Below are 26027 nucleotides of genomic sequence, written 5' to 3'. Positions count from 1 at the left end.
CCCCCAAAGAAATGCCACCCCACACCATGACTGACCCACCGCCAAACCGGTCATGCTGGAGGATGTTGCAGGCAGCAGAACGTTCTCCACGGCGTCTCCAGACTGTCACGTCTGTCACATGTGCTCAGTGTGAACCTGCTTTCATCTGTGAAGAGCACAGGGCGCCAGTGGCGAATTTGCCAATCTTGGTGTTCTCTGGCAAATGCCAAACGTCCTGCACGGTGTTGGGCTGTAAGCACAACCCCACCTGTGGACGTCGGGCCCTCATACCACCCTCAAGGAGTCTGTTTCTGACCGTTTGAGCAGACACATGCACATTTGTGGCCTGCTGGAGGTCGTTTTGCAGAGCTCTGGCAGTGCTCCTCCTGCTCCTCCTTGCACAAAGGCGGAGGTAGCGGTCCTGCTGCTGGGTTGTTGGCCTCCTCCACGTCTCCTGATGTACTGGCCTGTCTCCTGGTAGCGCCTCCTGCTCTGGACACTACGCTGACAGACACAGCAAACCTTCTTGCCACAGCTCGCATTGATGTGCCATCCTGGATGAGCTGCACTACCTGAGCCACTTGTGTGGGTTGTAGACTCCGTCTAATGCTACCACTAGAGTGAAAGCACCGCCAGCATTCAAAAGTGACCAAAACATCAGCCAGGAAGCATAGGAACTGAGAAGTGGTCTGTGGTTACCACCTGCAGAACCACTCCTTTATTGGGGGTGTCTTGCTAATTGCCTATAATTTCCACCTGTTGTCTATTCCATTTGCACAACAGCATGTGAAATGTATTGTCAATCAGTGTTGCTTCCTAAGTGGACAGTTTGATTTCACAGAAGTGTGATTGACTTGGAGTTACATTGTGTTGTTTAAGTGTTCCCTTTATTTTTTGAGCAGTATACTTAAGTAAAAATACTTTAAAGTACTTCTTTAGTTGTTTTTTTGAGTATGTGTAATTTACTATTTATATATTTTTTTACTTTTACATTCCTAAAGAAAATAATATAATTTTTACTCCATACATTTAGCCTGACACCCAAAAATTGTCCAATTCACACACTTATCAAGAGAATATCCCTGGTCATCCCTATTGCCTCTGATCTGGTGGACTCACTAAACACAAATGCTTCGTTTGTAAATTATATCTGAGTGTTGTAGTGTACCCCTGGCTATTTGTTCTGTCTGGTTTGCTTAATATAAGGAATTTGAAATTATTTATACTTTTACTTTTGATACTTAAGTACATTTTAGCAATTCCATTTACTTTTGACTCTTAAGTATATTTAATACCAAATACTTTTAGCCTTTTACACAAGTAGTATTTTACTGGGTGACTTCACTTTTACTTGAGTCATTTCTATGAAGGTGTCTTTACTTTTACTTAAGTATTACTATTGAGTACTTTTTCCACTACTGAGTTTTAGCCAATTCTATTGGATGCTGTTGTAAATTATGTGTTTCCTGTTTTACAGAGCCCCTCCTGGATGACTTCCTGTTGACATACCTGGTGTTCATGTCAACCAGTGATCTGTGTCAAGCTCTTCTGGTACAATATCCTTCTACTTCAGGCTGTGGTGGTCACCTCTAGAATATAGTACACCACCCTTATCACTAGACTAGAGTATACAACCCTTACCTCTAGACTAAAGTACACAACCCTTACCTCTAGACTACAGTATACAACCCTTACCTCTAGACTACAGTATACCACCCTTACCTCTAGACTACAGTACACAACTCTTACCTCTAGACTACAGTATACCACCCTTACCTCTAGACTACAGTATACCACCCTTACCTCTAGACTACAGTATACCACCCTTACCTCTAGACTACAGTACACCACCCTTACCTCTAGACTACAGTACACAACCCTTACCTCTAGACTATAGTACCTTTTCTCTAGACTACAATACACAACCCTTACCTCTAGACTACAGTACACAACTCTTACCTCTAGACTACAGTACACAACCCTTATCGCTAGACTACAGTATATCACCCTTACCTCTAGACTACAGTACACAACCCTTACCTCTAGACTACAGTACCTTGCCTCTAGACTACAGTACCTTACCTCTATACTACAGTACCTTACCTCTAGACTACAGTACCTTATCTCTAGACTACAGTACCTTACATCTAGACTACAGTACCTTACCTCTAGACTACAGTACCTTATCTCTAGACTACAGTACCTTATCTCTAGACTACAGTACCTTATCTCTAGACTACAGTACCTTACCTCTACACTACAGTACTTCACCTCTAGACTACAGTACCTAATCTCTAGACTAGAGTAACGTATCTCTAGGCTACAGTACCTTACCTCTAGACTACAGTACCTTGCCTCTAGACTACAGTACACAATCCTTATCTCTAAACTACAGTATACCACCCTTAACTCTAGACTACAGTATACCACCCTTACCTCTAGACTACAGTACGAAACTCTTACCTCTAGACTACAGTACACAACCCTTACCTCTAGACTACAGTACACAACCCTTACCTCTAGACTACAGTACACAACCCTTACCTCTAGACTACAGTATACAACCCTTACCTCTAGACTACAGTATACCACCCTTACCTCTAGACTACAGTACCTGACCTCTAGACTACAGTATACCACCCTTACCTCTAGACTACAGTACGAAACTCTTACCTCTAGACTACAGTACACAACCCTTACCTCTAGACTATAGTATACAACCCTTACCTCTAGACTACAGTACACCACCCTTACCTCTAGACTACAGTACACCACCCTTACCTCTAGACTACAGTATACAACCCTTACCTCTAGACTACAGTAAACAACCCTTACCTCTAGACTACAGTACACAACCCTTACCTCTAGACTATAGTACCTTTTCTCTAGACTACAATACACAACCCTTACCTCTAGACTACAGTACACAACTCTTACCTCTAGACTACAGTATACCACCCTTACCTCTAGACTACAGTATATCACCCTTATCTATAGACTACAGTACACCACCCTTATCTCTAGACTACAGTATACCACCCTTACCTCTAGACTACAGTATATCACCCTTACCTCTAGACTACAGTACACCACCCTTACCTCTAGACTACAGTACACCACCCTTACCTCTAGACTACAGTAAACAACCCTTACCTCTAGACTACAGTACACAACCCTTACCTCTAGACTATAGTACCTTTTCTCTAGACTACAATACACAACCCTTACCTCTAGACTACAGTACACAACTCTTACCTCTAGACTACAGTATACCACCCTTACCTCTAGACTACAGTATATCACCCTTATCTATAGACTACAGTACACAACCCTTATCTCTAGACTACAGTATACCACCCTTACCTCTAGACTACAGTATATCACCCTTACCTCTAGACTACAGTACACAACCCTTACCTCTAGACTACAGTACATCACCCTTATCTCTAGACTACAGTATACCACCGTTACCTCTAGAATACAGTACCTTACCTCTAGAATACAGTACCTTACCTCTAGGCTACAGTACCTTACCTCTAGGCTACAGTACCTTACCTCTAGGCTACAGTACCTTACCTCTAGGCTACAGTACCTTACCTCTAGGCTACAGTACCTTACCTCTAGGCTACAGTACCTTACCTCTAGGCTACAGTACCTTACCTCTAGACTACAGTACCTTACCTCTAGACTACAGTACCTTACCTCTAGACTACAGTACACAACCCTTACCTCTAGACTACAGTACACAACTCTTACCTCTAGACTACAGTACACAACCCTTACCTCTAGACTACAGTACACAACCCTTATCTCTAGACTACAGTACACAACCCTTATCTCTAGACTACAGTATACCACCCTTACCTCTAGACTACAGTATACAACCCTTACCTCTAGACTACAGTATACCACCCTTACCTCTAGACTACAGTACCTGACCTCTAGACTACAGTATACCACCCTTACCTCTAGACTACAGTACGAAACTCTTACCTCTAGACTACAGTACACAACCCTTACCTCTAGACTATAGTATACAACCCTTACCTCTAGACTACAGTACACCACCCTTACCTCTAGACTACAGTACACCACCCTTACCTCTAGACTACAGTATACAACCCTTACCTCTAGACTACAGTAAACAACCCTTACCTCTAGACTACAGTACACAACCCTTACCTCTAGACTATAGTACCTTTTCTCTAGACTACAATACACAACCCTTACCTCTAGACTACAGTACACAACTCTTACCTCTAGACTACAGTATACCACCCTTACCTCTAGACTACAGTATATCACCCTTATCTATAGACTACAGTACACCACCCTTATCTCTAGACTACAGTATACCACCCTTACCTCTAGACTACAGTATATCACCCTTACCTCTAGACTACAGTACACCACCCTTACCTCTAGACTACAGTACACCACCCTTACCTCTAGACTACAGTACACAACCCTTACCTCTAGACTATAGTACCTTTTCTCTAGACTACAATACACAACCCTTACCTCTAGACTACAGTACACAACCCTTACCTCTAGACTATAGTACCTTTTCTCTAGACTACAATACACAACCCTTACCTCTAGACTACAGTACACAACTCTTACCTCTAGACTACAGTATACCACCCTTACCTCTAGACTACAGTATATCACCCTTATCTATAGACTACAGTACACCACCCTTATCTCTAGACTACAGTATACCACCCTTACCTCTAGACTACAGTATATCACCCTTACCTCTAGACTACAGTACACCACCCTTACCTCTAGACTACAGTACACCACCCTTACCTCTAGACTACAGTACACAACCCTTACCTCTAGACTATAGTACCTTTTCTCTAGACTACAATACACAACCCTTACCTCTAGACTACAGTACACAACTCTTACCTCTAGACTACAGTATACCACCCTTACCTCTAGACTACAGTATATCACCCTTATCTATAGACTACAGTACACAACCCTTATCTCTAGACTACAGTATACCACCCTTACCTCTAGACTACAGTATATCACCCTTACCTCTAGACTACAGTACACAACCCTTACCTCTAGACTACAGTACATCACCCTTATCTCTAGACTACAGTACATCACCTTTATCTCTAGACTACAGTACACCACCCTTACCTCTAGAATACAGTACCTTACCTCTAGAATACAGTACCTTACCTCTAGGCTACAGTACCGTACCTCTAGGCTACAGTACCTTACCTCTAGGCTACAGTACCTTACCTCTAGGCTACAGTACCTTACCTCTAGGCTACAGTACCTTACCTCTAGACTACAGTACCTTACCTCTAGACTACAGTACCTTACCTCTAGACTACAGTACCTTACCTCTAGACTACAGTACACAACCCTTACCTCTAGACTACAGTACACAACTCTTACCTCTAGACTACAGTACACAACCCTTACCTCTAGACTACAGTACACAACCCTTATCTCTAGACTACAGTACACAACCCTTATCTCTAGACTACAGTATACCACCCTTACCTCTAGACTACAGTACCTTGCCTCTAGACTACAGTACCTTACCTCTATACTACAGTACCTTATCTCTAGACTACAGTACCTTACCTCTAGACTACAGTACCTTACCTCTAGACTACAGTACCTTACCTCTAGACTACAGTACCTTACCTCTAGACTACAGTACCTTGCCTCTAGACTACAGTACACAATCCTTCTCTAAACTACAGTATACCACCCTTAACTCTAGACTACAGTACACAACCCTTACCTCTAGACTACAGTACCTTACCTCTAGACTACATTACCTTACCTTTAGACTACAGTACACAACCCTTACCTCTAGACTACAGTACATCACCCTTATCTCTAGACTACAGTACATCACCCTTATCTCTAGACTACAGTATACCACCCTTACCTCTAGAATACAGTACCTTACCTCTAGGCTACAGTACCGTACCTCTAGGCTACAGTACCTTACCTCTAGGCTACAGTACCTTACCTCTAGGCTACAGTACCTTACCTCTAGGCTACAGTACCTTACCTCTAGGCTACAGTACCTTACCTCTAGACTACAGTACCTTACCTCTAGACTACAGTACCTTACCTCTAGACTACAGTACCTTACCTCTAGACTACAGTACCTTACCTCTAGACTACAGTACCTTACCTCTAGACTACAGTACACAACCCTTACCTCTAGACTACAGTACACAACTCTTACCTCTAGACTACAGTATACCACCCTTACCTCTAGACTACAGTACACAACCCTTATCTCTAGACTACAGTACACAACCCTTATCTCTAGACTACAGTATACCACCCTTACCTCTAGACTACAGTACACAACCCTTACCTCTAGACTACAGTACCTTACCTCTAGACTACATTACCTTACCTTTAGACTACAGTACATTACCCTTACCTCTAAAGTTACCGACTGTTCTGTACTACACACACACACACACACACACACACACACACACCTCACCCTTAAACCCACTACACACATACACCTCACAACTTGGAACAATTAAAAATAGCAGTGTTCATCCTGTTGGCCTAGCTAATGTCAATACACACAACGCTCTCCTGCTACAGTACGTTACCTCTAGACTACAGTATACCACCCTTACCTCTAGACTACAGTACATTACCTCTAGACTACAGTACACCACCCTTACCTCTAGACTACAGTACCTTATCTCTAGACTACAGTACCTTACCTCTACACTACAGTACTTCACCTCTAGACTACAGTACCTTATCTCTAGACTAGAGTACCGTATCTCTAGGCTACAGTAACTTACCTCTAGGCTACAGTATATCACCCTTAACTCTGGACTACAGTATACCACCCTTACCTCTAGACTACAGTACACAACTCTTACCTCTGGACTACAGTATACCACCCTTACCTCTAGACTACAGTATACCACCCTTACCTCTAGACTACAGTATACCACCCTTACCTCTAGACTACAGTACACCACCCTTACCTCTAGACTACAGTACACCACCCTTACCTCTAGACTACAGTACACCACCCTTACCTCTAGACTACAGTACCTTACCTTTAGACTACAGTACATTACCCTTACCTCTAAAGTTACCGACTGTTCTGTACCACACACACACACACACACACACACACACACACAAACACCTCACCCTTAAACCCACTACACACATACACCTCACAGCTTGGAACAATTAAAAATAGCAGTGTTCATCCTGTTGGCCTAGCTAATGTCAATACACACAACGCTCTCCTGCTACAGTACGTTACCTCTAGACTACAGTATACCACCCTTACCTCTAGACTACAGTACATTACCTCTAGACTACAGTACACCACCCTTACCTCTAGACTACAGTATACCACCCTTACCTCTAGACTACATTAAAAATAGCGGTGTTGATCCTGTTGGCCTAGCTAATGTCAATACACACAACGCCTACTGTGAGCCCGCTCTCCTGCTGTGCTGATGCCTTAACTCATGGAGCCCACCTATTGTTCAAGGAGACACCACCAGGGGAAAGACAAAGGGAAGGAGGTTCTGGACAGGAAACGTCAGGTCCTGCACCTGGTGACACAGTGGACAACACTGTACAGAGACTTCCTACGAGAAGACGAGCATGTTAAACTCTTCATGAAGGTATGACAGAGCGAGGGAGGAGAAGAAGAAGGGATATTATAGCCTGTTTCCAGATTTGTTTGTGCTTTCTTTCAAACTCCTCTAGTCATTTATAAGGAGTTGGCAAGACAAATGTGGGGCCAGGCTAAGGATATGGGACTGTGAGATGACCTTAAAATAAGTGATATCATGATGATATGGGAGGGTGAAAACATACATTAGATGTTGTCTTTGTATATGGGAGGCTGAAAACAGACATTAGATGTTGTCTTTGTGTATCAGACATTGAAAACAGACATTAGATGTTGTCTTTGTGTTTTAGACATTGAAAACAGACATTAGATGTTGTCTTTGTGTTTCAAACATTGAAAACAGACATATGTTGTCTTTGTGTATCAGACATTGAAAACAGACATTAGATGTTGTCTTTGTGTTTCAGACATTGTATCGTTTCCTCCTGGATGACCTTTATGAGTATCCAACTCTAGAGAAGGAGCAGAAGGACCTACAGAAACTCTTGCGGCTGCATCGCAGACAGTGAGTGGCCATAGGAATTGAATAATGGAAACATTTTATATGATGAATTAGTTACACTGCATGACCAAAAGTATGTGGACACCTGCTCGTCGAACATCTCATTACAAAATCATTGACATTAATATGGAGTTGCCCCCCCCCCCCGCTGCTATAACAGCCTCCAGGCTTTCCACTAGATGTTGGAACATAGCTGCAGGGACTTGCTTCCATTCAGCCACACGATCATTAGTGAGGTCGGGCACTGATGTTGAGCAATTAGTCCTGGCTCACAGTCGGCGTTCAAATTCTTCTGAAAGGTGTTTGATGGGTTGAGGTGCAGGGGGTTATTGTCATGCTGAAACAGGAAAGGGCCTTCCCCAAACTGTTGCCACAAATCTCCACCCGGCACAGCTAGAAGAGGACTGGCCACCCCTCATAGCCTGGTTCCTCTCTAGGTTTCTTCCTAGGTTCTGGCCTTTCTAGGGAGTTTTTCCTAGCCACCGTGCTTCTACACCTGCATTGCTTGCTGTTTGGGGTTTTAGGCTGGGTTTCTGTACAGCACTTTGAGATATCAGCTGATGTAAGAAGGGCTTAATAAATACATTTGATTTTATTTGATTTGAAAGTTGGAAGCACAGTATCGTCTAGAATGTCATTGTATAATGTAGCGTTAAGATTTCCCTTCATTGGAAATAAGTGGCCTAGCCCAAACCATGCAAAACAGCCCCAGACCATTATTCATCCTCCACCAAACTTTACAGTTGGCACTATGCATTCGTGCAGGTAGCGTTCTCCTGGAATCCGCCAAATCCAGATTAGTCTGTCGGACTGCCAGATGGTGAAGCGTGATTCATCACTCCAGAGAACTCCAGTTTCCACTTCTCCAGATTACAATGGCGGCGAGCTTTATACCACTCCAGCCGATGCTTGGCATTGCGCATGGTGATCTTAGGCTTGTACGCAGCTGCTCGGCCACAATAACCCATTTCATGAAGCTCCCGATGACCAGTTCTTGTGCTGACATTGCTTCCGGAGGCAGTTCGGAAATCAGTGGTGAGTGATGCAACCGAGGACAGAAGAGCTATGCGTTCTGTGAGCTTGTGTGGCCTACCACTTCGCGGCTGAGCCGTTGTTGATCCTAGATATTTCCACTTCACAATAACAGCAATTACAGTTGACCAGGGCAGCTCTTGCAGGGCACACATTTTTACTAACTGACTTGTTAGAATGGTGGCATCCTATGACAGCCCCATGTTGAGCTCTTCAGTAAGGCCATTCTATTGCCAATGTTTGTCTATGGAAATGGCTATGTGCTTGATTTTATACACTGGCTATTTCAGGTGTGGCTGAAATAGCTGAAATAGCCGAATGCACTAATTTCAAGGGGTGTCCACACACTTTTGGATATATAGTGTGTTTATGTGTAATGTATGCGTGGATTATTTCTCCTAAGTGTGAATTCCGAACATGTAGCTGGTAAACAGGAAATGTGACTTTGTGTGCATGTCAAATGGCACACTTTTCCCTGTATAGTGCACTAATTCTGACCAGAGCCCTATAGGCCTATCACACTACTCCCTATTGGCCTGTAAAGAGAATAGGGTGACATTTGAGATGCGTTTTTTTGTACTAAAAGAGTGAGTCAAAACTGAAAACACTTATGAATATAGATCAACTGTCCTAGAGGCAGAGAGAGTCATGTGTCCTCCAACACCACCACCCATGAATGGAAACATGTACTGTAGAGGGCTGTTTTTATGATCTCAACTGTATTCATACTAAATTAATCCATTGATAAATTAAGAGTAGTTGCAGTGTTTGGGCCTGTGTTGTTGCTCTGTTTGGGGCTGTTGTGCTAATTTGGGCTGTTGTTGTTGTGCTGTTTGTGGCTGTGCTGTTGTGCTGTTTGGAGCTGTGTTGTACTGTTTGGGGCTGTGTTGTCGTCCCGTTTGGGGCTGTGTTGTCGTCCCGTTTGGGGCTGTGTTGTCGTCCCGTTTGGGGAGTGTGTTGTCGTCCCGTTTGGGGAGTGTGTTGTCGTCCCGTTTGGGGAGTGTGTTGTCGTCCCGTTTGGGGAGTGTGTTGTCGTCCCGTTTGGGGAGTGTGTTGTCGTCCCGTTTGGGGAGTGTGTTGTCGTCCCGTTTGGGGAGTGTGTTGTCGTCCCGTTTGGGGCTGTGTTGTCGTCCCGTTTGGGGAGTGTGTTGTCGTCCCGTTTGGGGCTGTGTTGTCGTCCCGTTTGGGGAGTGTGTTGTCGTCCCGTTTGGGGCTGTGTTGTCGTCCCGTTTGGGGCTGTGTTGTCGTCCCGTTTGGGGCTGTGTTGTCGTCCCGTTTGGGGCTGTGTTGTCGTCCCGTTTGGGGCTGTGTTGTCGTCCCGTTTGGGGCTGTGTTGTCGTCCCGTTTGGGGCTGTGTTGTCGTCTCGTTTGGGGCTGTGTTGTTGTACTGTTTGAGGCTGTGTTGTTGTGCTGTTTGGGGCTGTGTTGTTGTGCTGTTGGGGTCTCTGAGTTCCTCTCCTTCTGTATCAGGGGTCTAAGACACGTAGGAAGAATATCTGGGAAAGCACAACCTGTGACAGAGAGGCCTGTTGTTCCATTTCTACTGTTGGTTCTAATATTGCCAATAGCATTGAGGATTCCTTCCTTGCTGACAAACGCACACATCCAAGAACACCCAGAATATAGAACATGTGTCCATTGAGTGGGACACATCCCATGTCAACCCTCCCCTCATCCCTCCTACGTTCCTTCTCCTCACCTACTCCCTCCCTACCAAATTCACATAGAAATGTGAGTTATAGATCTGTTATTGTAATTGAAAGCAAGTCTAAGGAGTGGTAAATCTGTTCTATGTGTGCTATTTCTGTGCTTCCTGTTTTTGAGATTACTTTGGGTTTTGTACACCAGCTTCAAACAGCTGAAAATACAATATTTTTGGTTATTGAAAATATATTTCACAGCGGTTTAGATGGTACAATGATTCTCTACACTATACATTGCTTGTTTTGTCAAACTGAAATTAGGCAACCTATTTGAATGTTAGCAACCAGGAAATGGTGGACCGTTTTCTACATATTGCACCTTTAATCAGGACCATGACCCATGTCACCTAACCTTGACTTTTCTAATCAGGACCGTGACTCATGTCACCTAGCCTTGACTAATCTAGTTGATTGATGGAAAATCACAGTACTACCAGGTTACTAGTTAATAAATGGAAAATCACAGTACTACCAGGTTACTAGTTGATAAATGGAAAATCACAGTACTACCAGGTTACTAGTTGATTGATGGAAAATCACAGTACTACCAGGTTACTAGTTGATTGATGGAAAATCACAGTACTACCAGGTTACTAGTTGATAAATGGAAAATCACAGTACTACCAGGTTACTAGTTAATAAATGGAAAATCACAGTACTACCAGGTTAGTAGTTGATAAATAGAAAATCACAGTACTACCAGGTTAAAATCACAGTACTACCGCCCGTCCAGCATCACTACTCTGGACGGTTCTAACTTAGAATATGTGGACAACTACAAATACCTAGGTGTCTGGTTAGACTGTAAACTCTCCTTCCAGACTCACATCAAACATCTCCAATCCAAAGTTAAATCTAGAATTGGCTTCCTATTTCGCAACAAAGCATCTTTCACTCATGCTGCCAAACATACCCTCATATAACTGACCATCCTACCGATCCTCGACGACATCATTTACAAAATAGTCTCCAATACCCTACTCAATAAATTGGATGCAGTCTATCACAGTGCCATCCGTTTTGTCACCAAAGCCCCATATACTACCCACCACTGCGACCTGTACGCTCTCGTTGGCTGGCCCTCACTTCATACTCGTCGCCAAACCCACTGGCTCCAGGTCATCTACAAGACTCTGCTAGGTAAAGTTCCCCCTTATCTCAGCTCGCTGGTCACCATAGCAGCACCCACCTGTAGCACGCGCTCCAGCAGGTATATCTCTCTGGTCACCCCCAAAGCCAATTCCTCCTTCGTCCGCCTCTCCTTCCAGTTCTCTGCTGCCAATGACAGGTACGAACATCAAAAATCTCTAAAACTGGAAACACTTATCTCCCTCACTAGCTTTAAGCACCAGCTGTCAGAGCAGCTCACAGATCACTGCACCTGTACTTTGCCCAGCTATAATTTAGTCCAAACAACTACCTCTTCCCCTACTGTATTTATTTATTTATTTATTTAGCTCCATTGCACCCCATTATTTCTATTTCTACTTTGCACTTTCTTCCACTGCAAATCTACCATTCCAGTGTTTTACTTGCTATATTGTATTTACTTTGCCACCATGGCCTTTACCTCCCTTATCTCACCTCATTTGCTCACTTTGTATATAGACGTATTTTTCTACTACTATTATTGACTGTAGGTTTGTTTTTACTCCATGTGTAACTCTGTGTTGTTGTATGTGTCAAACTGCTTTGCTTTATCTTGCCCAGGTCACAATTGTAAATGAAAACTTGTTCTCAACTTGCCTACCTGGTTAAATAAAGGTGAAAAAAAAAAAAAGAAAAAAAAAAGAGTTGATTGAAACGGTTCAAAACGAGTGTGTGTATGTTTTTTTTTGTCGTTCTTGTCTCATGGTCTAATTGTTTGATTTTGTTTCTCTCTCCAGTACAGCGGAGGAGTATTCACCCCACAGAAAGGTAAGAGGCCAAACTGCATGAGATGAGTATTCACCCCACAGAAAGGTAAGAGGCCAAACTGCATGAGATGAGTATTCACCCCACAGAAAGGTAAGAGGCCAAACTGCATGAGATGAGTATTCACCCCACAGAAAGGTAAGAGGCCAAAACTGCATGAGATGAGTATTCACCCCACAGAAAGGTAAGAGGCCAAAACTGCATGAGATGAGTATTCACCCCACAGAAAGGTAAGAGGTCAAACTGCATGATATGAGTATTCACCCCACAGAAAGGTAAGAGGCTAAACTGCATGAGAGGTAATGGAGCTATTGTATGAGTCACAGGAGGCTGCTGAGGGGAGGACAGTGAATGGAATAGCATCAAACACATGGAAACCATGGAAACCATGTGTTGGATGTACTTGATACTATTCCACTCCAGCCATTACCACGAGCCCATCCTCCCTAATTAAGGTTCCACCAACCCCCTGTGGTAAGAGTTGGCCCCCAAGTTTTCTGAGTTAAAACTCCAGCAAATCAGCACCGTGGTTTTTCATTCTGGAAATCTGTTAGTGTCAGGGGGTGGCTCAAGGAAGCAGGAGAGGTGAAGTCAAGCGCAGGAGACAGAAAAATCTGTAAACACACTTTTAATGGGTATCCACTCAGACCGAAAACTAGGTAGGGCAGGCCGCATAAAACAAATGCTCAAAAACCCAACCCAACACAATGCAGGGACGCAGCCCACAATAACCTCTGCGGAAATCACAGGCAGAGGGTAACACTTGTTCCTCAAACAACATACGTCCTGACATAGAACAATCACGCACAAAAAAACAATCCTACCTAGCTAGACTAAATACCCCCCCCCCTAACAACTAATACAAAACAGGTGCGTGCCTAACCTAGACCTAACCAACAGAAAGTGAAACAGAGGATCGGTGGCAGCTAGTAGGCCGGCGACGACGACCGCCGAGCGCCGCCCGGGCGAGGAGGGGCGCCACCTTCCGTCGGTGTCGTGACAGTTAGAAAGTATTTCCACGCATAATACAGAGATATACATATGTGATTGAATACAAATGTAAGCAAGGTTTGAAATAATGTTTTAGTAAAATATTATGTCTGTTTGTGTCACGGCCGTCGTAGTGAGTAGACCAAAACGTAGCGGGAAAATGTATACTCATCTTTATTTGAAGAAGGAAAAACTAAATAAACACGTATACAAAAACAAACAACTCCAAACAGTCCCGTCAGGTGCAACAAACACTAAACTAGGAAATAACTACCCACAAACCCCCATAGAACAAACACCCCTATAAATAGGACCTTCAATCAGAGGCAACGAAAAGCAGCTGCCTCCAATTGAAGGTCAACCCAATAAACACCACATAGAAATATACCAACTAGAAATAACATAGAAATACACTAACATAGAACATAACCCAAACAACCCCGAAACACCCTAAACAAACAACCCCTGCCACGCCCTGACCAACCTGCAATAACAAACAGCCCCTTTTCTGGTCAGGATGTGACAGTTTGGGCTTCTTGCGGTCAATTTACAGTCTACAAATTATTTGTAATTATGTTCTGGCCTCCTGATCATCCGCTCAAGAAAAAAATGGGCCCGCGGCTGAATCTAGTTGAGATCCCTGTTGTAGGGATGTGTTTACTTTTGAACAGCCAGGTTTCCTTATGGCCTATTTGCAACCGTTTGGGTCATTAAATACTATTGTCCTCTTGTTTCCTGCAGAAACCACAAGAGTCCAGAAGAGTTAGAATGTTTACTCACACAGTATGAATGTGTTCTGAATTCCCTGTATGTCCTTCTATTTAGAGCAAAGCTCTTTCCCACCAACTGAGCCTGAAAGAGAACGGGCTCCCGACCAGAAGAACACAAAGGGAGACCAGGGAAGGTGAGTCGGTCCTAAAATCTGCCTGCGTCTCAAATGGCACCCTATTCCCTATATAGTGCACTACTTTTGAGCAGGGCCCTATGGCCATTTGGGATGCAGCCCCTGTCTTTCTATTTCTTCTTCCTACATTCCTCCCAACATGCATTGTTTCCAAAGTTTGTGTCGGCTGATGACGTTCTGTATAGAGCATCTCAGAGCCATTCTTTTTAAGGTAGCAAGCACTGTGAGTAGACAGAGTAACAATGGAAATCCTTGAGGCTGGGCAGAATGAGACTTTTCTGAACAATGAAAATCCCAATGGTTTCATGTTCAATGATGTCAGTACATGAGGTGATGCATGTGAATTATGACATCATTGAACATGAAAGCATTGAGAATTTCATTGTTCAGAAAAGTGTCAGTCGGTCCAGCCTCTTCACACACATCACCTCATGTACCACTTTATGTAGCAGGTTAGCCATTTGAGAACACCGATAAGTTGACCATTCAAATTGCTATGGTCAGTAGTTCGAACTCCATTCGTTCTACTTCTATGGGATAAACAGTGTTCTCTTTCTCGCTCTGTCTCTCGTTCCTTCCTTCCTTCCTCTCCCTCTCCCTCCCTCCCTCCTCAGTGTTGTGTCATGTGTACGTGAGCATGGACTCATATCTGAGTGTGAGGAGCCTGGCCAGTGTTGTGGCCCAGGGGCTGCTGCAGGAGGTGGCTGAGAGACTGGATGTCCCCCTGGAGGAGCTGGTCCTGCTGGCTGTCACCTACCCTGGAGGTATCTAATCTAACCCTAACCTAACCATACACAACACACTGGAGGAAATGATCCTACTGACTGTCACCTACCCTGGAGGTATCTAATCTTACCCTAACCTAACCATACCTGGAGTAGCTGGTCCTGTTGGTTGTCATTTACCGTTGAGGTAACTAACCACAACATAACACACACAGGGATTCACCAGAGTTCCAATGGTCTGTCTGTCTGACTGCCTGCTTGTTGAAATCCTATCAAATCAAAAGTTTATTGGTCGCGTACACAGATTTGCAGATGTTACCACAAGTGCAGCGAAATGCTTGTGTTTCTAGCTCCAACAGTGCAGTAATACCTAGCAATACAAAACATAATATAAATAAAAACACAATACACACACACACACAGAATCCCAAAAAATACAGAGAACTCAGGAAATATCAGAACAAGCAATGTTATATTTGAGATTCTTCAAAGTAGCCACCCTTTGCCTTGATGACAGCTTTGCACACTCTTGGCATTCTCTCAACCAGATTCATGAGGTAGTCACCTGGAATGTATTTCAATTAACAGGTGTGCTTTGTTAAAAGTTAATTTCTGGAATTTCTTTCCTTCTTAATGCGTTTGAGCCAATTAGTTGTGTTGTGACAAGGTAGGGGTGGTATACAGAAGATAGTCCTATTTGGTAAAAGACCAAGTCCATATTATGGCAAGAACAACTCAAATAAGCAAAGAGAAATGACAGTCCATCATTACCTTAAGACATGAAGGTCAGTCAATGCGGAACATTTCAAGAACTTCAAGAAAGTTTCTTCAAGTGCAGTCGCAAAAACCATCAAGCGCTATGAAGAAACTGGCCCCCATGAGGACCGCCACAGGAAAGGAAGACCCAGAGTTACCTCTGCTGCAGAAGATTCATTAGAGTTCATTAGAGTTAACTGCACCTCAGATTGCAGCCCAAATAAATACTTCACAGAGTTCAAGTAACAGACATGTCAACATCAACTGTTCAGATGAGACTGAGTGAATCAGGTCTTCATGGGCGAATTGCTGCAAAGAAACCCCTACTAAAGGACACCAATAAGAAGAAGAGACTTGTGTGGGCCAAGAAACACGAGCAATGGACATTAGACCAGTGGAAATCTGTCCTTTGAGATTTTATGCTTCCATCTGCCATGTCTTTGTGAGATGCAGAGTAGGTGAATGGATGATTTCAGCATGTGTGGTTCCCACCGTGAAGCATGGAGGAGGAGGTGTGATGGTGTGGGGCTGCATTGCTGGTGACACTGTCTGTGATTTATTTAGAATTCAAGGCACACTTAACCAGCATGGCTACCACAGCATTCTGCAGCGATACACCATCCCATCTGGATTGTGCTTAGTGAGACTATCATTTGTTTTTTAATAGGACAATGCCCATTTGGGCTAATTGACCAAGAAGGGGAGTGATGGAGTGCTGCATCAGATGACCTGGCCTCCACAATCACCCAACCTCAACCCAATTGAGATGGTTTGGGATGAGTTGGACCGCAGAGTAAATTATAAGCAACCAGCAAGTGCTCAGCATCTGTGGGAACTCCTTCAAGACTGTTGGAAAAACATTCCTCATGAAGCTGTTTGAGAGAATGCCAAGAGTGTTCAAAGCTGTCATCAAGGCGGCAAAGGGTGGCTACTTTGAATAATCTCAAGTATAAAATACATTTTTGGTTACTACATGATTCCATATGTGTAATTTGATAGTTTGATGTTTTAACTGTTATTCTACAATATACAAAATAGTCAAATAAAGATAATCCCTTGAATGAGTAGTTGTGTCCAAACTTCTGACTGATACTGTGCATGTATATTATGTACATATAATGATGTGTAAAGACAGTATATGAATAGAAAAGGTGTGTACAGCAGTAGTTATATAGGATGAGCCTGGACTAGGATACAGTATACACATATAAAGTCTGTCCACCTAAAGCGAGCAGGAATGAACAAAGTCCTGCTGTCCTGACATGTAGTCGTTTTCTGTTGTCAGCCGCTGTGGCTACACTGACTGACTACTGTAGAACAGAACCAACCCTACACTGACTGACTACTGTAGAACAGAACCAACCCTACACTGACTGACTACTGTGGAACAGAACCAACCCTACACTGACTGACTACTGTGGAACAGAACCAACCCTACACTGACTGACTACTGTAGAACAGAACCAACCCTACACTGACTGACTACTGTAGAACAGAACCAACCCTACACTGACTGAGTCCTGCAGAACAGAACCAACCCTACACTGACTGAGTCCTGCAGAACAGAACCAACCCTACACTGACTGAGTCCTGCAGAACAGAACCAACCCTACACTGACTGACTACTGTATAACAGAACCAACCCTACACTGACTGACTACTGCAGAACAGAACCAACCCTACACTGACTGACTACTGTATAACAGAACCGACCCTGCACTGACTGACTCCTGTATAACAGAACCAACCCTACACTGACTGACTACTGCAGAACAGAACCAACCCTACACTGACTGACTACTGCAGAACAGAACCAACCCTACACTGACTGACTACTGCAGAACAGAACCAACCCTACACTGACTGAGTCCTGTAGAAGAGAACCAACCCTACACTGACTGACTACTGTGGAACAGAACCAACCCTACACTGACTGACTACTGTAGAACAGAACCAACCCTACACTGACTGACTACTGTAGAACAGAACCAACCCTACACTGACTGAGTCCTGCAGAACAGAACCAACCCGGCACTGGGACACTTATCTACCCCAGATAGCAGGTGACACGCTGGCTGACATATTTATAATGGCTGTGCTGTGTGTGATGCTTCCTCTCTCCAGAGAAACTCCTCCTGAAGCCTCAGGACAGGCTCTACTCTGATTCGCTGACAGCAGTGGGGAGGCTGCATGTGTGCAGAAAGGATCTGAGTGAAGTCATGGTAGGAATCACAATGAGTCCACTTCAATGCAGTTCCTCAGCAGGCTACAATGTGAATGAATCTAGCAGAGGTGACAGTCCTCAGGCCTCCTATCAAGCTACTTCTGCATTTGGTTTATCACATTATATACCTGATTCCTACTGGATATGCTTCCAGCCTATATCCCACAGGGTCATATCACACCAGAAAAGAACATGTTCTTACATAACCCGACAGAACATATATCATATTCATTTCTCCTCTCAGAACCCGTTCACAGACAACGCAGAGCTACAACAGAGGTCAGCTCGCATGCTGAGTATGAACACATGGGACGTGGCTGTCACCCTTACAAACTTTGACTGGAGTGTCTTCAACTCAATACATGAGGTCCGTGACATCATCTTTTGTCCATCACCTACACTATGCATGCGTCCCAATTGGCACCCGATTCACTATAGTGCACCTTTTGTTTTTACCAGGCCAATAGAGCTCTGGTCAAAAGTAGTGCGCTATAAAGGGAATAGGGTGCCATTTAGGACACAATTAAATATATTAGTGATTCAAAGCTTTCTACAAGCTCACCCCTGTCCTGTACTGTCCTGTCCTGCCCTGTCCTGCCCTGTCCTGTACTGTCCTGTCCTGCCCTGTCCTGCCCTGCCCTGCCCTGCCCTGTCCTGCCCTGCCCTGTCCTGCCCCTCTCCACTACAGCAAGAGCTGGTGTACTTCACGTTCAGCCGTCATGCCAGCGGTGGCCACACGGTGGCGCTGGAGCTGCTGCTGCAGCGCTGCAATGAGGTACAGCTGTGGGTGATGACAGAAGTCCTGATGTGTCCTACGCTCTGCAACAGAGTCCAACTCATCAAGAAGTTCATCAAGATCGCTGCCCAGTGAGCTCCTATCCTCTCCTCTCCTCTCCTCTCTGACCACAACATAGTGGGATCCAGCATTTAGAGCAGAGTTGTTACATCCTCAAAATGTGCTAAAGTTTTCTTCTACAGAAGTAGAGCAGTATGACTGGTCCATTTCACTAAGGGCCCAATACTTCAACTACAGAACTCTGCACAATACTCTATTATAGTGAGGTATGCATGGACAGGATGCCCCCTCCTGTGGTTTAGTGAGGAATTACAGTTTGTATTCCTGTATCATTACTGTATGAAGCTGGTGTTAACAGTGTCACTCTTTGTTTCTTCAGCTGTAAAGCCCAGAGGAACCTCAACTCTTTCTTTGCCATCGTTATGGGTCTGAACACAGCAGCAGTTAGCCGCCTAAGTCAGACCTGGGAGGTCAGTGTTTGTCTGCTTCTGTATGTGACTATTTGTGATGGGATGTCTTTTAAGCTTTTCAAATAAACTAGTCTTGATTGTCTTTTGCCAAGGGACAGTTTGAAATGTACTGGTTAGTTCAAAATAGGAGAGAGTTGTCTAACGTTTTGTTGTTGCTTTGAGGATTATTTTATTTTAGATTTTATTGGGCAGAGGGGAGGGTAGTGTGTTTTTATTGGGCAGAGGGGAGGGTAGTGTGTTTTTATTGGGCAGAGGGGAGGGTAGTGTGTTTTTATTGGGCACAGAGCAGGGTAGTGTGTTTTTATTGGGCACAGAGCAGGGTAGTGTGTTTTTATTGGGCACAGAGCAGGGTAGTGTGTTTTTATTGGGCACAGAGGAGGGTAGTGTGTTTTTATTGGGCACAGAGGAGGGTAGTGTGTTTTTATAGGGCACAGAGGAGGGTAGTGTGTTTTTATTGGGCACAGAGCAGGGTAGTGTGTTTTTATTGGGCACAGAGCAGGGTAGTGTGTTTTTATTGGGCACAGAGGAGGGTAGTGTGTTTTTATTGGGCACAGAGGAGGGTAGTGTTTTTTTATTGGGCACAGAGCATGGTAGTGTGTTTTTATTGGGCACAGAGCATGGTAGTGTGTTTTTATTGGGCACAGAGCATGGTAGTGTGTTTTTATTGGGCACAGAGGAGGGTAGTGTGTTTTTATTGGGCACAGAGGAGGGTAGTGTGTTTTTATTGGGCACAGAGGAGGGTAGTGTGTTTTTATTGGGCACAGAGCAGGGTAGTGTGTTTTTATTGGGCACAGAGGAGGGTAGTGTGTTTTTAAAGGTCACAGAGCAGGGTAGTGTGTTTTTATTGGGCACAGAGGAGGGTAGTGTGTTTTTATTGGGCACAGAGGAGGGTAGTGTGTTTTTATTGGGCAAAGAGCAGGGTAGTGTGTTTTTATTGGGCACATAGGAGGGTAGTGTGTTTTTATTGGGCACAGAGCAGGGTAGTGTGTTTTTATTGGGCACAGAGGAGGGAAGTGTGTTTTTATTGGGCACAGAGGAGGGAAGTGTGTTTTTATTGGGCACAGAGGAGGGAAGTGTGTTTTTATTGGGCACAGAGGAGGGTAGTGTGTTTTTATTGGGCACAGAGGAGGGTAGTGTGTTTTTATTGGGCACAGAGGAGGGTAGTGTGTTTTTATAGGTCACAGAGCAGGGTAGTGTGTTTTTATAGGTCACAGAGCAGGGTAGTGTGTTTTTATAGGTCACAGAGCAGGGTAGTGTGTTTTTATTGGGCACAGAGCATGGTAGTGTGTTTTTATTGGGCACAGAGCATGGTAGTGTGTTTTTATTGGGCACAGAGCATGGTAGTGTGTTTTTATTGGGCACAGAGGAGGGTAGCGTGTTTTTATTGGGCACAGAGGAGGGTAGTGTGTTTTTATTGGGCACAGAGGAGGGTAGTGTGTTTTTATTGGGCACAGAGCAGGGTAGTGTGTTTTTATTGGGCACAGAGGAGGGTAGTGTGTTTTTAAAGGTCACAGAGCAGGGTAGTGTGTTTTTAAAGGTCACAGAGCAGGGTAGTGTGTTTTTATTGGGCACAGAGGAGGGTAGTGTGTTTTTATTGGGCACAGAGGAGGGTAGTGTGTTTTTATTGGGCACAGAGGAGGGTAGTGTGTTTTTATTGGGCACAGAGGAGGGTAGTGTGTTTTTATAGGTCACAGAGCAGGGTAGTGTGTTTTTATAGGTCACAGAGCAGGGTAGTGTGTTTTTATTGGGCACAGAGCAGGGTAGTGTGTTTTTATTGGGCACAGAGCAGGGTAGTGTGTTTTTATTGGGCACAGAGCAGGGTAGTGTGTTTTTATTGGGCATAGCCGGTCACAACTTGCACAACTCATAGCCTGATTCCTCTCTAGGTTTCTTCCTAGGTTTTTGGCCTTTCTAGGGAGTTTTTCCTAGGGAGTTTTTCCTAGCCACCGTGCTTCTTTCACATGCTTTGCTTGCTGTTTGGGGTTTTAGGCTGGGTTTCTGTACAGCACTTTGAGAATATCAGCTGATGTACGAAGGGCTATATAAAAATAAATTTGATTTGAAATTTGATAGAGAAGGGTAGTGTGTTTTTATTGGGCACAGAGCAGGGTAGTGTGTTTTTATTGGGCACAGGGGAGGGAAGTGTGTTTTTATTGGGCACAGAGGAGGGTAGTGTGTTTTTATTGGGCAGAGGGGAGGGTAGTGTGTTTTTATTGGGCACAGAGGAGGGTAGTGTGTTTTTATTGGGCAGAGTGGAGGGTAGTGTGGTTTTATTGGGCAGAGGGGAGGGTAGTGTGGTTTTATTGGGCAGAGGGGAGGGTAGTGTGTTTTTATTGGGCATAGAGGGGGGAAGTGTGTTTTTATTGGGCACAGAGGAGGGTAGTGTGTTTTTATTGGGCAGAGGGGAGGGTAATGTGTTTTTATTGGGCACAGAGGAGGGTAGGTGTGTTTTTATTGGGCAGAGGGGAGGGTAGTGTGGTTTTATTGGGCAGAGTGGAGGGTAGTGTGGTTTTATTGGGCAGAGTGGAGGGTGGTGTGGTTTTATTGGGCAGAGTGGAGGGTAGTGTGGTTTTATTGGGCAGAGGGGAGGGTAGTGTGTTTTTATTGGGCAGAGGGGAGGGTAGTGTGTTTTTATTGGGCACAGAGCAGGGTAGTGTGTTTTTATTGGGCATTGAGGATGGTAGTGTGTTTTTATTGGGCACAGAGGAGGGTGGTGTGTTTTTATTGGGCAGAGGGGAGGGCAGAGGGGAGGGTAGTGTGTTTTTTTTGGGCACAGAGGAGGGTAGTGTGTTTTTATTGGGCACAGAGGAGGGTAGTGTGTTTTTATTGGGCACAGAGGAGGGTGGTGTGTTTTTATTGGGCACAGAGGAGGGTAGTGTGTTTTTATTGGGCACAGAGGAGGGTAGTGTGTTTTTATTGGGCACAGAGGAGGGTAGTGTGTTTTTATTGGGCACAGAGGAGGGTAGTGTGTTTTTATTGGGCACAGAGCAAGGTAGTGTGTTTTTATTGGGCACAGAGGAGGGTAGTGTGTTTTTATTGGGCACAGAGGAGGGTAGTGTGTTTTTATTGGGCACAGAGGAGGTGTTTTGGTACATCCCTTATGCACTATGCTTTTCTACACTCTTACTAAACCATAGGTCAATGTAGTCTACCAGTCAACTGTCTATCCTGTCCTCTATTCATAGTGACTACAGTAGTAGATGAATCATATATAGTCTACTAGTCAACTGTCTATCCTGTCCTCTATTCATAGTGACTACAGTAGTAGATGAATCATATATAGTCTACCAGTCAACTGTCTATCCTGTCCTCTATTCATAGCGACAATAGCGGTGGGTGGATGTTTATCCAGATCTGCAAAATGCTAATTAGCAATCATACCACACATAAAATCATTCAAATCTTCACCAATGTTCAATGTAAATCCACTCGATAGAAGAGTAGCTGAGAGGCATCATTACATCATCAAAGAACAGTGAAGACCTGAAACATGCGGCTCAAAAAACTTCCCTGTTGATCTTGTTTAGGGACAATACAGTTATCTTACCTAGATTATAGTACAGTACAACACCACAATGCAATGAAAAAGTGCATTACTGTTTTCAATTGAGTACAATTCTACTCTAGGCTGTAATCGGCAGTGAAAATCCCATTTGAATAATGGCGCAATAGCCTTGTTAATTGAATGTTTCATTCCATGGATCAGTTGTGGGTCGACTCTGGACAGATTCTAGAAAAGCACAGTAGCAGGCCAGTCTGGCTGGATTTTTACTTCTGATACGGATCATCATTCTCCTAAGTCTTCTCCACGTAGGCCTGTGCTCCCAGCAGGCCCAGTTATTCAGGGAACTTAACCTCTATGGGCTAGGTGGGACGCAAGCGTCCCACCCGTGGTGCACTCCATCAACAGCAGGTGCATTTCAAGAGCGGCAAATTTGAATCCAAATAAATGTCAAAATTCAAATTTTTCAAACATACAACTATTTTACACCCTTTGAAAGATAAACATCTCCTTAATCTAACCACGTTTTACGATTTCAAAAAGGTTTTACGGCGAAAGCATAAATTTAGAGTATGTTAGGACAGTACATTTACAAGAGTTGTGTGTAATGTTTTGTCAATTCAAAGACAGGGTCACCAAAACCATAAAACCAGCTAAAATGATGCACTAACCTTTTACAATCTCCATCAGATGACACTCCTAGGACATTATGTTAGACAATGCATGCATTTTTAGTTCTATCAAGTTCATATTTATATCCAAAAACAGCGTTTTACTATGGCATTGATGTTGAGGAAATCGTTTCCCTCCAATAACCGGCAGTCAAGTCAGTACCACAAATTAAATAATTAAAATGAGAAAACATTGGTAAAATATTATATTGTCATTTAAAGAATTATAGATTTACATCTCTTGAACGCAATCAACTTGCCAGATTTAAAAATAACCTTACTGGGAAATCACACTTTGCAATAATCTGAGCACTGCGCCCAGAAAAATACGCGTTGCGATACAGACTAGACGTCATGTTGGGGAGATCTAAAATCGAAAATACTATGTAAATAATCCATTACCTTTGATTCTCTTCATCAGATGTCACTTCCAGGTATCACAGGTCCATAACGAATGTAGTTTTGTTCAAAAAAGCTCATCATTTATGTCCAAAAATCTCTGTCTTGTTAGCACATGATCTAAGCCAGCCGGACTTCTCGTCATGAACGTGGGGAAAAAATATATTTACGTTCGTTCAAACATGTCAAACGTTGTATAGCATAAATCATTAGGGCCTTTTTTAACCAGAACATGAATAATATTCAAGGTGGACGAATGCATTCTCTTTTATAACGTATTGGAACGAGGGTACCCAACATGAACTCGCGCGCCAGGTGTCTAATGGGCCATCATCGTTCCATGGCTCTTGTTCGGTCAGATCTCCCTCCAGAAGACTCAAAACACTTTGTAAAGGCTGGTGACATCTAGTGGAAGCAATAGGAAGTGCCAAAATATTCCTCAGCCCCTGTGTTTTTCAATGGCATAGGTTTAAAGGTAATACAACACATCAGGTATCCACTTCCTGTCAGAAAATGTCTCAGGGTTTTGCTTGCCAAATGAGTTCTGTTATACTCACAGACACCATTCAAACAGTTTTAGAAACTTTAGAGTGTTTTCTATCCATATATAATAAGTATATGCATATTCTAGTTACTGGGTAGGATTAGTAACCAGATTAAATCGGGTAAATTTTTTTTATCCAGCCGTGCAAATACTGACCCCTAGCCCTAACAGGTTCATGCGTTCTGCCTCCTTTCCCATCTATTTCTAGACCTAGAACCTAACGCCTAAATATAGTCACAATGTTTCAGCCTGATAACGCTACTTCAAAAGTCTCCTGTAGGCTACCTGCTCACATTCATCCACTCCACTCGAATATACACCAAGTGTACAAAACATTAGGAACACCTTCCTAATATTGAGTTGCACCCCCCCACTATACACTGAGTGTACAAAACATTAGGAACACCTTCCTAATATTGAGTTGCACCCCCCCACTATACACTGAGTGTACAAAACATTAGGAACACCTTCCTAATATTGAGTTGCATCCCCCACTATACACTGAGTGTACAAAACATTAGGCACACCTTCCTAATATTGAGTTGCACCCCCCACTATACACTGAGTGTACAAAACATTAGGCACACCTTCCTAATATTGAGTTGCATCCCCCACTATACACTGACTGTACAAAACATTAGGCACACCTTCCTAATATTGAGTTGCACCCCCCACTATACACTGAGTGTACAAAACATTAGGCACACCTTCCTAATATTGAGTTGCACCCCCCACGATACACTGAGTGTACAAAACATTAGGAACACCTTCCTAATATTGAGTTGCACCCCCCACCCCACTATACACTGAGTGTACAAAACATTAGGAACACCTTCCTAATATTGAGTTGCACCCCCCCACCCCACTATACACTGAGTGTACAAAACATTAGGAACACCTTCCTAATATTGAGTTGCACCCCATTTTGCCCTCAGAACAGCCTCAATTCGTCGGGGCATGGACACTACAAAGGTGTCCAAAGCGTTCCACAGGGATGCTGGCCCATGTTGACTCCAATGTTTCCCACAGTTGTGTCAAGTTGGCTGGATGTCCTTTGGAAGGTAGACCATTCTTGATACACACAGGAATCTGTTGATTGTGAAAACCCAGCAGCATTGCAGTTCTTGACACACGAACTGGTGTGCCTGGCACCTACTACAATACCCTGTTCAAAGGCACTTAAATCTTTGTCTTGCCCATTCACCCTCTGAATGGAACACATACACAATCCATAT

General features: G+C 43.7%; 1 protein-coding gene across 2 annotated transcripts in view; it reads left to right on the top strand.

Annotated features, from left to right (window-relative positions):
• The window catches only part of LOC106605879 (rap guanine nucleotide exchange factor 5), an 83824-nt gene that overhangs the window by 34729 nt on the left and 23068 nt on the right, over window positions 1-26027 (top strand). For both annotated transcript variants that reach the window (XM_045712770.1, XM_045712769.1), the window contains 10 exons: window positions 1457-1535; window positions 7502-7649; window positions 8068-8165; window positions 12784-12814; window positions 14627-14705; window positions 15320-15469; window positions 18311-18408; window positions 18655-18777; window positions 19099-19277; window positions 19586-19676. In XM_045712770.1, the coding sequence (XP_045568726.1) occupies window positions 1498-1535; window positions 7502-7649; window positions 8068-8165; window positions 12784-12814; window positions 14627-14705; window positions 15320-15469; window positions 18311-18408; window positions 18655-18777; window positions 19099-19277; window positions 19586-19676 (1035 nt within the window). In that variant the 5' untranslated portion in view covers window positions 1457-1497. The remainder of the gene's footprint in view (window positions 1-1456; window positions 1536-7501; window positions 7650-8067; window positions 8166-12783; window positions 12815-14626; window positions 14706-15319; window positions 15470-18310; window positions 18409-18654; window positions 18778-19098; window positions 19278-19585; window positions 19677-26027) is intronic.

The sequence above is a fragment of the Salmo salar genome, unplaced genomic scaffold (genome assembly GCF_905237065.1).
Source record: "Salmo salar unplaced genomic scaffold, Ssal_v3.1, whole genome shotgun sequence".
Classification (NCBI taxonomy): Eukaryota; Metazoa; Chordata; class Actinopteri; order Salmoniformes; family Salmonidae; genus Salmo; species Salmo salar.
This window is presented reverse-complemented; position numbering and strand designations above follow the sequence as displayed.